Here is a 17,575-nt window from a genome sequence, read left to right on the forward strand (position 1 = left end):
TACAATCCTACTCACCTTGGTTAAATGTTCCTGAGGAGTGGGTGCTGGGCTGAACTCACAATCTGAAAAGACATCCTCTCCCCTTCTTACATCTAGAATAAGTTGTGCCACATAATTTTCCTGGAACCGTGTCCTTTTTCCCAAAGCACCTGAAAAAATATATAAAATTATATTTATTGACTTGTCGATCAGATCTACTGTACAGTTATAAGGAGTAATATTTTCATAGCACTTTAAAGTTTATAAGGCATTTTCTCTATTTCACATAGGAGAAACCTGAGGTCCAGTGACAATTTTAAAATGACTTACAAAATGATAAAGCCAATAAGCTCTGGGCCAGAATTCAAACCCAGGATGTCTGCCACTTGATTCCACACACTTACTTTTGCATCAAACTATTTCCTTCCACAAAAAGGAGTAACTCATTAATTAAGTTTCAAAGGTAGAAGAAATATTATCATCTCCATATAAAAGATGAAAAAATGGAGGGTCTGAGGTGTGGCCGCTTGCTGAAGATCACAGGGCTTCTCAGAATCAGAGCCAGAGCTTAAAGCCAGGGTCTCCAGGGGCCTAAATCCCAGTCTGTTACACCGTCTGGCTTCATTTAATATCAATCTTTTTTTATTCTGTATCTGAAATAACTTGCTGCAGAATGGCTTTAAGAGAATCAAAAGTTCTAACATCCATTCTCTGGCAAGAATCAGATTACAAAGACCTTGATTCCAAAGACCAGTCCAAGAAGTCTGGATTTTTTCATGTGATGAGTCTGGCTCTAAGTTATACATCAACCTTTTAAACATGTTATACTGAAAATAGCTACTGAGATGGTCTAATGCAACTTACTTTTTTATAGTAAAGCTACAACTGAGTGCAAAAAAACTAATAATCTGATTCTCATTTTATATTTGTGAGCACCACGTTTGTATTTTAAGTTCTTCACTCCTAACTTGGAAAAAAATATGAAGAACTAGCTAGTTAATGTATCAAGTTAAAGCTAACTAGACAGAGTACTGTGCTATGAGTTTTTAAACAGTCCAAAAAATTTCCCTGAAGACCAAAATATTTCAAAAGTATGATCTTTGAAATTAACCTCACAAGTTATGTTATATATAACTATATTTTCAAATACAGAGAAGATTTCAACTTACCATGGCCATTGTTACAACAAAAGTTATAAGAAGAATATTTAATACTTTTCTCCAACACAAACAATGTAATAAAAGATGGTTAAGATCCCAGACTAGGTCACAAACTCATATTGAACCTATAATACATTTTAAGGATTTTGTTGACAGGCCAACTCAATAAGCACCATAGAATCTAATGGCTAAAAAGGGGTCTTGGAGATAATCTAGACCTATACTAGGGAAGACAAACAGGTTCAGTCATTTCAACATTCCCAGACTGGTAATCACAGCTTGGAATGCTTAGCCGAAATTCCACAGGTAAAAATGGTGTGATCAACTAATGATGTCTGACTTTCATTAGCGTATTCAATATTGAATGCCAGTTGTATTGTGAGATTAGGGATAGAGCAACAGATAAAAAGAAACCAATGTTTCTTATTTGGCATTCAGAAGTAACACAGAGGTTTCTGGAGAAATTCTGTAATTTATTTGTTCACTCAACAATTCTTTACTGAGTGCCAACTATCTGCCAGACATTTTAAGGGTTTTTGTATTAAATCCTTAAATATTAAGGATTTAATATTAAATTGTATTGTGAGTGTTAAATATCTAAACAGAATAGTTAAAAATTTCTGTTCTTAAAGAATACCAAAAAGCAAGGTAAGTATTTATTAGAAAGGGCAATGTTAAGACATCAAACTACAACTTGGGAGTCAGGAGGGACCTTAATATGGTCACATCCACAGCCAAATGGTCAAAAGTTCAATCTATTTTTTTTGTAAAGCAAAGAAAAGGACATAAAAAATCAAATACAACCATACTACACAGCCAAACTGCCAATGTATATATTAGTTTTATCACTAAAACAAATCAAGTACTCACAAAAGGAAAAAGTCTTACCTGTTAAATTAATTTGTAATTTGCTGATATCTTTAGCAATGTCAAACTGATCTTTTGCTTTTTTATATTCATAGTAATATAAAAATATGTAAGCACATTCCAGATGGAATTGAATAGCCAAATATTTGCCAGAATCATCTATAAATAGATTCTCTAGTTTCATCACTGCAAGACAAAAGACGAAACATTTAAAACTATGATGAAAAGAAAAATCGACTGAGTAAATGAGGATGTGGAGAAAAGGAGCCCTCCTACACTGTTCGTGGGAATGTAAATTGCTGCAGCCACTGTGGAAAGCAGTATGGAGTTTTGAAAAAAACTAAAAATAGAAGTACCATACAACCCAGTAATTCCACTTCTAGGAATTTACCCAAAGAAAACAAAATCCCTGATTCGAAAAGATATATGCACCTGCTATGTTTATCGCCACTCTATTTGCAATAGCCAAGATATGGAAGCAACCAAAGTGTCCATCAATAGATGAATGGATACATATACACAACGGAATATTATTCAGCTATTAAAAAAAAAAAAGAAATACTGCCATTTGTGACAACATGGATGGACCTAGAGGGTATTATGCTAAGAGAAATAAGCCAGGTAGAGAAAGACAAAGCGATATGATTTCACTTACTTGTAGACTATAAAAACACAACAAAACAAAACAAAATGAACAAAGTAACAGTAGAGAACTGACTGGTGATTACCATGAGAAAGGGGTTGGGGTAGCTAGGTGGGGAGGGGGTGCAGATAAAAAGGTACAAAAATTCTAATCATAATATAAGTTGGTCACAGGGATGGTAGTACAGCATGGAGAATACAGCCATGATTCTCTAACATCTTCCTATGTTGATAGTAACTGCACTACTGGGGGGTGAGGATTTAATAATATGGAGAACTGCTGAAATACTGTGCTGTATACTTGAAACCAATATAAGATTGAAAAACAACAATACTTCAATAAAACAAACAAACAAACAAAGGTGAAATAAAGACTGACTCAGACAAACCAAACCTAACAATGTTAGCCACAAGCAGAGGGGCACTAAATCTCAAGCAGAAGGAATTTTATTCTAGATGAATGGTTGGAGATGCATGAAGGAATAAAGAACATTGAAAATGGTAAATCTAAATAATCATTAATTTAATTAATAAGCTTTAATGTCTTGTGGGAGCATTTAATCAATAAGCATTAACATCTCTTAAATTCTGTACACATATACACCTGTACCTACCCTAGAGAAACAAATGACAAAAATCTTGCACAAAAATGGTCATGGCAGCTTTATTTGTAACAGCACCAAACTGGAAACAACCTAAACGTGTTTGATGTGTATCTTAGTCAGTTGGAGGTCCTAACTCATCATTACGAGAATGGATAAACAAACTATGGTATATTTATGCAATGGAATGAAAAAAACCAAATTGTTAATAAATGCAATTTATCACTGGAAGAATCTTGTCAAAGAAGTGGAAGAATCTTGACTCAAGCAAAAGAAGCTAGTCAAAAAAAGTACATACAGTCTGAGTCCATTTATGTGAAGTTCAAGAACTGACAAAAGTAATCTTTGATAATAGAAATTAGAATAGTGGATTGTCTCTAGGGGCAGGGCAAAAGAGTAAAATGTTTCTGCGGTGATAAGAATGTTCTTTATCTTAATCTGGGTCTTGGTAACACGGACTGAATACATTACTCAAAATTAATCAGCTATAGGCTTAAGATCTACATGAATAAAGTAAAAAACAACACCAAAAAAAAATCTACTGAGTAAAATGTTCAGTCCATAATATGTGAAATATATAATTACATAGTCCCTGCTCTTAAAGAATTTTAAATATTTGATGAAATCTTTAATTTAAATTTAAATGATGAGATGAGGAAGACACATATAATAATAGTTCACAGGTAGCATTCTCTGAGCACTCACATGTTCCCAGCACAAAGATAAGGATATTATAAACACATAACCTCCCTAATGACACATAATCATAGGAGATATGATTCATAAACCTGCTCTTTCTTATTTGTCTAAATCATGCTATAAAAATAAGATAACATAGGTGATGATAAAGTACCAAATGATTCTATAAATAACAATACAGAAAATCTAAGGAAGAGATAAGTTTACAGATAGTTTCCCTCATAAAAAAAGGGAAACAATTATACACACACATGTAAAATGTATAAAGGATAACACTATATATATATATACACATAGATATCTAAGTACATGTATGAAATACACAATGAATATTGGCTTAGCAGTTAGATTCTAATGTACTTCTCTAAATACCTGAATTGAAAAGGTGGGAAGATTATAATCTAGTAAATAGTATCTGAAATATAAAATGGCTGTCAAAATTAACTATATGTAACAAAGAGGCTAGCTGACATACACACATTGCAGGAGGTGCTTACAAATTATCTCATTCATCCCTCTACAGTATCCTTGCCAAATTGTCCCTCACAAATGTGTCCAGTAATGGGCTAGTCAGCACATCACAGCAATCCACAAGAAAAAATCATAATGAATGAGTAGAAAATGTACTTCCAATGTCCAAAGACTGAGAATCAGTTTTCTATCATTCAAGCAGAAAGGGAAATGATATTTACTGAATGCCTAGTCTGCCTAATACTACGTCTTTTACATATTATTTAATTCTCACAATGACGTTTTGAAGTTGACATTATCCCCATTTAGTTCATTAAAATTGAACTCAGATAGCTTGCTGACTAGTCACCTGAGTTGTAACTCTATGGGGAAAATCTGTCTCCCAGCCTGGGCCAAATTACCTTTGAAACCAAAATCAGCTACAGGGAGAAATAAAGTGGGAAAATTCTGTTTATTGTTCACAAGCAGTCGTCCACTTCTGCTCACCCGTGTCTCTCACGGCCTGGCTACAAAAAGGGACCCACCCAACGTCTCTGGTCCAGATATGCCCTCACTACACCATGGAATCACCTACTGATATGGAGATGGACTAAGGCCAGGAAAGAGGTTCTGGAAATATTGCAATTTTACCCGCAGATGTTAAGTGGCAAAGCCAGGATTTCAATCCAAGCTTATTAGAAAAACGGAGGTGATGGAGCTGACAGAGGAAGGACAAAGGTGTAGAGGTGATGTTACAAAACCCAATCTACTTTATCACCTAGTAATTTGACAGAAACACCTATAGCTAAGAAATAGATATTCTTTGTCATACTGTGAACTGAAATTAAAATTGAGTCTGAAAAAGAAAGACAGTATTTTTCTTTATACTGCCAGCCTTTTAGATATTCTCTGGACTCAAAGAGATTAAGTCAAGATGTGTTTGTCTTGCTTCAAAGGCAGACAGGCATCCAAACATGAACTTTACACAGTGAAAATTTTTCAGATTTCCTCCATGCACCCCAAACTGAAGCTGAATTTGATGATACTCAGTGCTCTTGGTGAGTACTTTTTCTTTCTCAACTTTCTTTTCCTTTTTCCTGCCCATTATTTCTGAGTGTCTAGCCATTACTCTCAGAAATCTTCTATGATCTTAGCACAATTCACAAGTGATACAGTTTTGCTTAGTTATCAATGACAGTGATCTTCCCATCAATAAAGGTTCTGGATGCAAACATGTATCAGGGGATGTGAAGCTTTGCCAGAGTTTTAAAAAATCCTCGCAAAATATTACAAAAAGGCCATTTGTGTGCTTAAGTAGACTTGTTAGGTTGTGATAGCTGATATGGGTCTAAGAAGACCATCAAATTTAAACTGTCCTAATAACACTAAATAAGTCAGTTCTATCTCAGAGTTGTTGTAAGGAATAAACTAGTTAATATATTTAAAGACTTAAAACAGTGCTTGGTATGGAGTAAACAGGAGAGAAAATATTAACTGCATTATTTTATTAGATACTAGAATTCTGCCTTACTGACCAGTTTGGAGAAACGTAATTGTAAGAAAAGTAAGCAGGACTTTGAGTCGGAAACTCTAGATCATAGTTCTGATTCTTGGGCAATCTGAGTCTCAATTCTTTTTTAAAAATGAGTTAGTTAGCTGGACAAGATAATCTCTAAGGGGCCATTCCAAATGAAAGATTTTGGACGTGGACTAGGGTGGGTTGTAGGATTGAGTTGTAGAAATGGGAAAGAAGGATGGACTTGGGACCCTTAGGGAAGAACTGATAAGATTTAAGAACTGGCTTAGACATGCACTGATGGAAAATAATGAGTCAACTATGAACACTAGGTTCTGAGGTTTGGATAACTCAAGGTTTAAATAAAAATAGGAGTATGTTGACCCAATAGACATCCAACTATTATTTTAATAAATCAGTAGGTTCTTCACAGAAATGAACATTCATGACCTTCTGGATCAAAAGGCAACTAGTACATTTAAAACCAAAACCTGTTCTCATGCGATTATTTGAATGCTATGTTAAAATGAAATCCCTATGGATAATTATAATTAATCATATTTAGTACATTGATAACATTCATTCCAAAGTATCAATTTTTTTAATAAAGAAATACATCAGTCACCAAGAAACTAATCTCTTGAACAACTCTTTCCATGTGGAAACAATCTAACCCTAAAGTCAGAAAACTGCTGCAGATGTTACAGCAGAACTGTAACATATAACATTTTAACCTGTTTTCTCTTAGACAGTGACTTCTTCATAAGCTCATCTTCAAATAGCTAAACCACAATATGACATCTCATGCACTCTATGGAACACATTTTTCAGGATCCAACCCCACAATAAATGGTGTGTGCCCTTAAGCAGTCTTTAGAGAAGCATGGTTCCATTGCTGTGGTATCTGAAAAAGTGGCTAAGATGGTGCTGAGGAGCACACTGTTCAAGAGTCTAACTTAATCCTTACATAGATGTGATCAGTCCAACAAAGTTATGCTGACATTCTGATGGGCTCTAATCTACTACACTGTACTGATGTAACATTCCTGGACAAAAATATAAAGATCACAGTTGTTCATAAAATCTTTGCTTATGTTTCAAGAACTGAAAAAAAAATCCTGCCAACTTTTTGATGATCTTTCAAGGGCAAGGTTTCAAATACAATATCCTTCTCTGGACTCTGAAAACGATTACAGTATAACTGACTGCTTGGTCAACATTTGGGCCAAATCCCAGGACAAAATATTTTTTGAAATAAAATTGTGGTATGAAATGTTGCCATTTAAGACTATCTGCAGACCTTATTCAGACATAGCCAAAATGGACCAATTTATGATGAGATAAAATGAAAAATGTCGTTGATTAGCCTAGAACAACATAAAAATTCTTAGTTGCAAGGCAAATCAAACAATATGCTAAAATACACTGCAGGAAAGGATTGAGACCACTTGGGGAATGAGTCACTTAGAGTCATATTTTCCAGATATCGTAGTAAACCTTTTTTGTTTGGGAATTTAATTTTACCTCTTAGAAAAGAATTCTAAAACATACCATGGTTACTACCTTTTAAAATGGAGTATAACATCAAAATATACCACATTAAACACTTTAAAAAACTAAAATTGAAAAATAAAAAATAAAATGGCACAGAAGGAAAGTACTTTTTTCTTAATAATTAAGGGTCATCATCATTATGAACATTAGTAGACATAATGCAGTAAAGACGTAGACATAATGCAGATTTATATAATATGTGATTGAGGGAAGAAACGTGACTTCCCCTATACCAACTGCAACAAACTTGATCTACTTAAAAAAAAAAAAATGGCAAAAAAGCCTCTCAAGTGACACCTTTTTTTTTTCATATACCCATAACAGTATAATGAAGCACTGGAAACCATGTAATATCCTATACAGTATAACATAATTATCTTTTTACATGATTAAATAGTGGGTTGAATCCTGATACCATCTTATTTCAAATGTTTTCACCATCCTCTGGAAAAAATAAACTGTTTTCTCCAATACTATCAATGTCATTCAACACATCCTTGGTTTTCAAATTTTTACCCAATTTCATGAACTAGAAGCTTGTTGCCACTCTTCTTTCTTTCTTGCACTAAATTTGTTTCTGAAGTGTATCTCAATTCATTTCAGAAATATGCAGTGGCATGAATGGGGCAAGACTTGGTCTACACATTTTTCATTTTACTAAAAATAGAAGAAAATGATGTCTCCTAACTGGGGCTTCAGGTCTTAATTTCTCCAAGTTCCACTTCATAATTCATTTTGAAGAAAACTCCACACACAGGCAACACTATTATGAGACAAAGTCCCATATAGTATCTGGGTAGGATTGATTTTCTCTTAACTTCTATAATATTCAATTAAAAAAAAAAACTCTTGTACAGAAGTTAACTCAGATAAAAACTGCTATCACGCTAGAGGACAAATAGAGTTCTACAACTTCTCTCCTAAAAAAGGCATATAGAAGGACTTCAGTAAACAGTAGCTGTTGCTAGTCAATAAATATGTACTATTTACTATTTTCTAGGCACTATGATAAGTAGAAAGAAGTAAAACAAAACAGGTCAACCTTCAAGGAGCTCACAACCTAGAGTTTTACAATCTTACTGAAAATATAGATGGTTCAATAGGCTAAATTTGCTCATAAAAATCTTTTACAATCCAAAATCATTTAACTAGATTTCTGCAGGAAAATAGCAGATTTTTCCTTAAGAAATATTACTATGCACAAAAGTAAACTCCTTACATGTAATAAAACAATTAATCTGCTATCACATCAGGTTTAAATCCCATGGTAAAATAAAGTTGTTTATATTTATAAAGTTTGATCTAACATGCCTTTGCTTGTCCATAGCCTTACATTACATAATGTCCTGAAAAAATACAGATCTAAGTTCTGGTATAAACAACATAAATGAATCAATTATTATACTGACTGAATAATCTTCCCTTAGTATTCTCTTTCTGAATCATGTATAGATATTCATTTTATCTCAGATTAGCATATGCTCATGTATTTCTGTCCCAGAACAAAATAAAAATTGAGAAATTAGTTTCAAACCAATCACCTAGCTTATTAATATTAGTGCACAAACTAATGTCCTGTCTAGTGCATTCTGGCCTAGCTTGTTATTACACAGATGTACTCTTGAAGGAAAGAGACTCCTGAAAGGTACAAGAGCATCTTGCAATTACATAGGCGGGAGGAGTTATTTTGTGCCTTTATGAAAGTACTACCTCCATCAAGTGCAGATCACTGCCTCTGCACCCACAGTGATAATGACCACCACTGCCCTCACTCCTTACACAGTAGTTCCCACCTTACCCACGGGGGATGCGTTCCAAGACCCCCAGTGGATGCCTGAAACCACCAAACCCTAGAAATACCAAATTTTTTCTTATACATATGTACCTATGATAAAGTATAATTAATAAATTAGGCACAGTAAGGGATTAACAACTAATAAAGTAGAATAATTATAATATACTGTAATAAAAGTGATATGAATGTGACCTGTCTCTCTCTTAAAATATCTTATTGTACTGTACCTACCCTTCTCCTTATGATGATGTGAGATGATAAAATGCCTGTGTGAAGAGATGAAGTGAAGTGAATGATGCAGGCATTGTGACATAGTGTTAGGCTACTACTGACCTTATGATATTCATCAAGAGGATCAACTGCTTCCAGACCATGGTCAACCAGAGAAACTGGATAAGGGGTATTACTGTGCACATCTATGCATACATATATATACATATTTGCTCCAAACCCTTGCAACCTAAAGGAGCATGCGCTTTATAATCAGACACACCTAAAGTCAACTCTCTTCTCTGTAACTCAGAAGCTCACTGCAGAGTCCAAGTCTATTTGTGTTCAAGATTTCCTTCATAACAGAGAATTTCTCTTTTCTCTTGTTTTGTTTTGTTTTACAACTTTTGCCAAGAATAATCATTCCAAAAGCTCAAGGAGTTAAAGTACCCTCAAGTGTCAAGGTCCCCAAGAATCCCTTTTCAAAATGCTTCCCTAGGAAACATAAAGGGTATCAGCACCAAGGGCCACGGGAGGTATTTACATGAATGTGTGTTTTATACTTGGTAAATTTTTCATTTATATTGTAGGCACCTTTCTATATGTACATATTACAATAAAAAATAATAAAAACAAAATGTAAAAATGCCTCTCTAACCCACTGTCATCCTTAAATGTATTTTCTACCACATGTTAAACAAATGAGGCCTTTTGTCATGTACTCAAAAGAATGTAGGATAATTTCCTATTCTGTATGTACTCTGGCATAATTTACTCGAGCTCATGAGCTAAGGGTTTTTTTTTTTTTAAATAAAGGGAGTTTACATTTGTTTCCAACGAAACTTCTTAAACAACAGAGAAAATATTAACATACGTTTAAGCAGTTCATGATAAAATCATGGTGATCTACACAGAACAAATCACTCTTCCTACATAGGTAATATAAATGATGGTGATTGCCTCTTTTAAAACTCAAAGACAAAAGAAATTGTATAATCTGACATCCTAATAATTCATGATAGTCCATACCCAGAAATAAATAACAAAATGAAACAACTTCAAACAAAAAGTTACTATTACCTGTCAAAGAATAAACTGAAAAGGAATGTTTCAGCCAAGAAATGAGAGTGGAGCTACATTCCCATATCAAACAAAATTTGCTCCATACCTTGATCAATAGAGTCTTCAGCCAGAGCAAACAGCTGAGGTGAGCGTTCCTCGAGCAAGTGCTGATGAATATTCACACACCTCAAAGTCCACCAGGGCAAGCTCTAGAAAAGGAAAGCACCACATAAGCTGAGGTAAAAGGACCCTCTGGAAAAAATTTTTTACATTAATTTAAATTAATTGTTAGAATTTTTTACTTTTGTGAAATTCAACTTCTTCATCACTAAGAGTATCCATCTACTGTTATGTCTTCAATAATAATAATAATACCCAAATTCACTTCTACCTCTTGGGCAAGAATAACATCTGTCCACTGTTCTCTCAAAGCCTGTATTTTAAGCCAGTTGGCCTTCTTGATGCCATTTGGAACTTAAATGACCTCCTCCTTTAAAATGTCTGCTGTATTGTACTACACTGATGGACACTGATTGCTATGGGGTTGGGGGTGGAATTTGAGAATATGGGTGAATATATTGAAACCACAATGTTGTTAATGTGAAACCTTCATAAGATTGTATATCAATGATACCTTAACAAATACATAAATAAATAATAACTGAGAAATCTGCTGTAAGCCTCTGGCTCTGCTGTGGCATGCTATCAGTGCCATAAGCCAAGCACCAACTCCTTGCCTCCTTCAAGAACCTCCCATGGGGGTAATTCTTCCCCTTGCCTGAACTTCCAGCACATTATCTGTACCACCCTTTGTAAACACAGCTCACTATATTCATGTATGTCATCCCTAGCTTCCGATTTGTCTGCCAGCTATTCAATAAGATGAGAAATCACATCCTACTCATCTCTGTATCCTCCTCAAAGCAACTGACTTTGCACAGACACATAGTAAGAAATACCTAGGAACATCCCTTCGATCGCTTTGTGAAACCTGTTCCATGAAACCTTCTCCCACTAGCATGACATACATTGGTCAGTCATTTCTCTGAACTTCTACAGTCTTCCTAGAATAAGCACCACATTAAACAGCACTTGTTTTCAAGTGGATAACTCTACCTGGTCCAAATATTTTTAAGGACAGAGATCACATCTTATAAATTGTCTTGACCAACATGCAAACTGAGAACATATTACCTTTTTCTCTAGTCTCTGATACTTGTTCTTACTTGATCAATTTGTCTTATTAAAAAAAAGAAAAAAGAACAGAAACAAGCAAGTAGCCAATATGGAAGCACATTCCCATCCTCCAGAAAAATCCATGACAAAGGTTTATAGTCTTCTAGATCTTCCTATGTGCCTGTATGTGTGTATGTATATGATATAAGATTAAGTATTTTTGATAGGCTCATTAAAGTATCAAGTATGATATGTCAAATTATCTAAATTAATTACAGCTATTTCACTTTGAATTATATTGCATGAAGGTGAAAGAAATTAATTTTCCCTTTTTAAAATGCAATACCTACCAATAGGAGATCATGGTTAATTACAAAAAGCAATTTTTTTACTTTAACTTAATTTCTTAATTTGATTAAGGAGTAAAATTGCCTGGTTCCCTTCTAAACTGCTACATACCACTGTTTCAACAATACTGCAATACAAATGAATTGACACTATGACAAAATCCTTTCTAATTATTAATGCTGTTTCCTCAGTCCATGTAAGGCAAGGCAGAATTATCTAATAGAAGGAAGTTGCCCATCATTTTTAATTTAATTCCCTGAGGTGTTGCCTCATTTGCATTCTTTTCTTATCACTTAAGCCAATGAAATCAGGCTACATTACAACTATCTGTCCCTTATCTGCTGTCAGCAGTGAGTCAGGTTTGGCAGCATATTCTTTCCTTTTCTAGACATGGAAATTGAGATAGATCCAGTCAAGGAGACTGCTCTTTTAAGAAAACATACAACATAAGATGCTGAACTCTTTAACAATCAAAATGTATAAATCAACTCTTAACCCAAAATCTTTATCTGGGGGAAAGAGGAGTGTGAAAAAAATAGAGCAAGTATAACCTATTTTCCACTAGATAATAAAATTGTCTTTTTCTATTTGTCAAGAATTGCTTAATAGAAAATTTGATGTGTTCATGAAAAAGGTAGCTTCTAGATCCTGTCTCCTGATGAGAACACTTGTTAGGGCTGCTCTGATCGAGAAGCCATGTTAGTTCCTGGCCTCCTTGAACACTTGTTAGAGCTGCTCTGATGTTCCTGACCTCCTTGAAGACAGGAAGCATCACTGTACTCCAATGGCACCCAATAAATCTTCATCAACTTATTCCACTTCATAAATAAGGAAACTGATATTCAGAGAAATTAACTAGCATAAGGTCACACAGCTGTTAAGTAGCTGAGCCAGACAAACTCAGGTCTTATTTCAAAGCCAAGACTCTTTTATTCAACAGGTACATATTATTAATACTAGTCTATGCACTTCACAGATTAGGGACTGAGGGAACACCATCTTCTCTTACAAAGTTCCACAAAAACAGTATCATAATACACAACTTGATATATTCCTTAGGAGTCAGCCTATTCAAACTTAAAAGGTTAAAAGTAACTTGGATTAGTATGTGTTGCTTCTTTATCATTTCATCTTCATTTATCAAAGAAGTCACTTTTAACATCCTCATTTGGGAATGATATATTTAAGGCCCAAAGGGAAAAAACTTTACTGTTTTAACTGCAAGGCAAGAGTTCAGCAAAGAAATATCTTTGCATGGTAACATACAAGAAAACAGGGTTTTAAGCACAAAATTTGTTTAACATATGCCAAGAAATTCAGATAACTTGTCTCTGCAACCCTACAAATGTCTGACATCTTAGCAGCAGTTCCGTTACTTGTTTTCCTAAGTTGTTGACAGTACATGTCTCATTTTTCAAATTATCCTCAACGTATTTGCTGATGAAAGTTTTCCACCATCAAAATTAAAACTGTCTCACTCACTCATTAATGACCAATTAGTCTCACTAAAAAGAAAAAAATGCCATTTGGCAGCCTCATGCTTAGGTGATATTTTCTTTAGAGCAAAGTATGAGTTAGTCTATAAGACCATTTAACTCAGATAAAATCAGGAAAAGCGTTTTATTCAAGCTAACATGCTAAAAAATGAAAAATTAGACCGTATGTCTGCTAGGACATATTGAAACCCATTTATTAAAAACACTGCTACTGTAACTGTGTCCAAATCCTCTGGCTCTCATGTGAGTTGTTGTTAGGCATTATTTCCCTTCTTAAGTCATCTTTGTCTAAACTTAAATGCTTAGGAAAGGAAGCCCTTGCACAGTACAGACTGAGCCTACATTCTGCCCACAGAAATATTCTACTTCTTGAATATTTTCAGCCAACACTTAGAAATTGGGAGATTTGTCATACAATAGAGATTTTTCTATTTTTGGCAATGCAGGGTCTGCATCCCCTAGTGGCCACAATCAGAACAGGAGTCAGCAAGCCTGTGGGTCAAATTCAGCCCACTGCCTGTTTCTGTACAGCCCAAGAATTAAAAAGAGTGTTTACATTTTTAAATCATTTAAAAAAAAATATCTTGTGACGTGTGAAAGGTATATGACATTTAAGTGTCAGCAGCCATCATACAGCTTCACTGGGGCAGTCGTGCCTGTTTGCTTATGTACTGTCTGCAGCTGCTTCCACACCACCATGCAGAGCTGATAGTGGCAGAGGTGAGTAGCTGCAACAGAGACTGCACAAGCTCACAACCCCACCAAACCTTCAAGACTTGCTTAATATCTTTCTTGTAGCTTTTGTCACCTCCTACTACATTTTATCTTTCTGTGAGTGTGCTTCTTCTCCCTAATTTATATGTGACCTAAAGAAACCATATAACAGGTATTCAAAAATGCTCTGCCAAATCCAACCCAAATAATGAACATGATAGAATGTGAGCCAGGAAACAGTACTTAAAATCCACTGCAGAAGTACTGCAATTCTTTCTCTAGCTCATTTGCCCTTATGTGTATTCATCAAAGACTAGGAAGGCTGTTTTGACCCATATTATAGATTCAGAGAATGAGCAATTATACACCAGCATGAACACTCACACACACACACTCCTCTTACAGAGACTCAACTCTTTTTATACTAGATGAATCTCACAGAAGGAGGTTTTTGCTTATATTCATCAGATTTAAAAAATCAAATACCTAAAAAAGACTTAGAAAACATATGTCAAGACACTGCTGATATCACAACTAACGTCTGATGCTAATCAGCACGAAAGTCACACCTGGGTATAAATCTCCTGGCTCCTTTCTTCCCTTACCTGTATGGCTGTCAGTTTATGTCTTACATTCACTAGGATAACCCGTGCAATTAACAGCAGTATAGGCCTCAAGGTCAGGCTATAGACTGATTCACCATCCATAACGAGCAGATTCAGAACAACTGCATCCAGGCCTTTGACCTGAAAAACAAAAAACGTGTAAGATAGGATGATATAATTTAACAAAATATTAAGGCCTTTTAAAAATTCATATTTTTCAGTTAATTCAGTTTTGAAACAAAGGCATTAATCTATTATACAGCAACTGGCACCGGACAGAATCACAACATTAGAAATGCCCTCCCAGATGTATAAATCCAGCCCACCCTGACTGTTGGCCACCCAGCTGTTCAAACTTTAGAGGAACAGGTATCTCAAGAAAATGGTAGACTGAAGAAGCATTTGTTTCTTTACTTACAAAATACCATTTCAATAAAAGCATCCTTATGGTAAGGTATTATGAAATATAATTAGATAATATTTATTAATATAAACACATTAACACCCACACATCATGTGCTTCACTCACTGGCAAATGCCATCACAGAGCATGTCTGCTCCATAGCTCCTGTCAAGCCAAACACACAGCAAGGTCTTACTCATCAAACGCTGAGCAGGCTTACAACTGCGGGCCAGGAGAACAGGGCGCAAAAAGGGACACCTGTGAAATACCCCCTCCTCAGCTGAACAGAGATTTTTCTATAATGGACAAGGCACCTGTGTTGCTAAAATGTGGCCTGTATAATTCTGACAGCTGCCACAAAATAGAGGGCAGGAATGCTTACCTGTTAAGAACATGGGCTCTAATGACACAGACACAGGATAGCGCCCTTTTTGCATATTAGTTTGTGGCCATAGGTAAATTTTGAACCTGAAGACTCTATTTCATCAATTGTAAAATGAAATAATAGAACCTACACCTCACAGAGTTCTTGTAAGGACTAAATTAAATAATTCTGGTAATGCCAGTACCTCGTTTAATACTTTATTGATGTATTCAATGAGGACAAGAAATAGCTGTGGAAATTAAGGGCAATCCAAAACCACACAAAAGGTAGTATCTGAACAGTCATTGCAGCCCAAGCTTCCCAACTCCCAGACCAATGTTCTTCCTACCAGCCCATGCTGCCTTCCCCATACATCTCTACCTCCTCCTGCCCCTCAGCAAGGTCCAGAGCTCCACTGAGCACCAGGACTTAAGGACAGGGCCAAGATCACCTCTAGGCTTCTGGCTGGGACAACTAGAGTGCGAGTAACTGACATGGACACTAGAAAACTAGAGGACTTGGTTTCGAGAAGAATTTCACCATGGGTTCAGTCTTGGACATGATGAGTCTGAGGTATTCCGGGAGACCTCCAAGTGGAGGTCCTGAATGTACAAGCAAACACACTGACTTAAGAACCCAAGAGAAGAACCTGCTTAATGTGCCAAACTGAACCTGCAGCCTTCAAATCATCTTGTCATTTAGATGGATATAGTTGTCTTCCTTTCCTAAAGTCCAAACCAAACTAATGATCTTTATTCTAATTACTTTGAGATGAGGAATATGTCTACCTGTTCTAGCAAAAATTTATATCACTATCTTCTAAATGGAATCCCTAAATATAAATAACAAGCAAGTAACTTAATAAGGCAACAAATTAAAAATTATACAACAAGCCTATAATACACTACCTGGATATCATTACCTCTGATACTCAATGCCAGGGGTTGGTTACTGTATCTCCTACTCTTAACTCAAAGTTCTCTGGAGATGGTATTAACAAGGCAAATAATGAATAAATGACTGAATCTATGAATAAAAAAATTTATATCCCTAATATCATCATGAAAAAGTTAAATGCTTTTCTATCTTCTGCTTAAGTAAACCAACTTCTGCCTACCCCAGTGATACAACACTGATACTCCGACTGAGTTCTAAACGTACTTCCAGAGGGTTTGGGAAACAGTCCATTTTTTTAAAGAGGATTGTTTATATTTTCAATGAAAATAGAGCGAAGGTTACAACTCCTTTAGGAACAATTCCTCAGTCAAGGAAGCCTATGATATATATAAAAAATATATATTTATCAGCATCATACTGAAAAAAATTCAACATCTGGAAGCCTGAGACAAATGTAATATAAAACCAGATTACCAGATCAACTTTTATGGGTGAGAAGGGACCAAATACTCAGACATGGACCTTCAATGCTATTCCTCTGAGGCTGGTTAGCAGCAGAGGTCAGGAAACAGTGCCAAAAATGCCAAGGCCATAAGTTAGAGGCAGGAAAAATTAATTTGACTTTGGTGACTAGACTCCATGATCACAAAGTATGTTCACAAGTATTTGTGCTTCATGATAACTAAAGACATAATCAGTACAAAAAAATGACAACTAGAAAATACCAGTGTGCTGCTCCCCACAAACATCCAGATCCTCAGATTGCTGGAAAAAAGAGCATATAAGTTGAACAATTCTTTTAAAACAACCTGATATTACCAAGAAGAGTTGAATATGCATATACTCTAGGGCACAGCAACTCCACTCACAAACATATACACTACAGCAGAGCTTCCCAACTTAGTGCTGGGAAGGGCTTGCAAGTGTGTGTAACTACCCATCCCATCACCCTCCAGGTGCCCAGCTGTACCTGGGGGCCAGTAAACAGAGCCTCCTCCTCCTCTCAGCACACTGCACACACACTATCTTTTTAAGT

At 35.5% G+C, this 17,575-nt stretch overlaps 1 protein-coding gene across 4 annotated transcripts in view; it reads right to left on the reverse strand.

Annotated features, from left to right (window-relative positions):
• TTC27 (tetratricopeptide repeat domain 27) overlaps positions 1 to 17,575 on the reverse strand; it is a 181,059-nt gene that overhangs the window by 158,396 nt on the left and 5,088 nt on the right. For all 4 annotated transcript variants that reach the window (XM_057497287.1, XM_036931612.2, XM_036931611.2 and 1 more), the window contains exons 4-7: positions 14,876 to 15,016; positions 10,643 to 10,745; positions 2,028 to 2,192; positions 16 to 149 (exon numbers count right to left, since the gene is read on the reverse strand). In XM_057497287.1, coding sequence (XP_057353270.1) covers positions 16 to 149; positions 2,028 to 2,192; positions 10,643 to 10,745; positions 14,876 to 15,016 — 543 coding nt within the window. The remainder of the gene's footprint in view (positions 1 to 15; positions 150 to 2,027; positions 2,193 to 10,642; positions 10,746 to 14,875; positions 15,017 to 17,575) is intronic.

Source organism: Manis pentadactyla, chromosome 2 (assembly GCF_030020395.1).
Source record: "Manis pentadactyla isolate mManPen7 chromosome 2, mManPen7.hap1, whole genome shotgun sequence".
NCBI lineage: Eukaryota > Metazoa > Chordata > Mammalia > Pholidota > Manidae > Manis > Manis pentadactyla.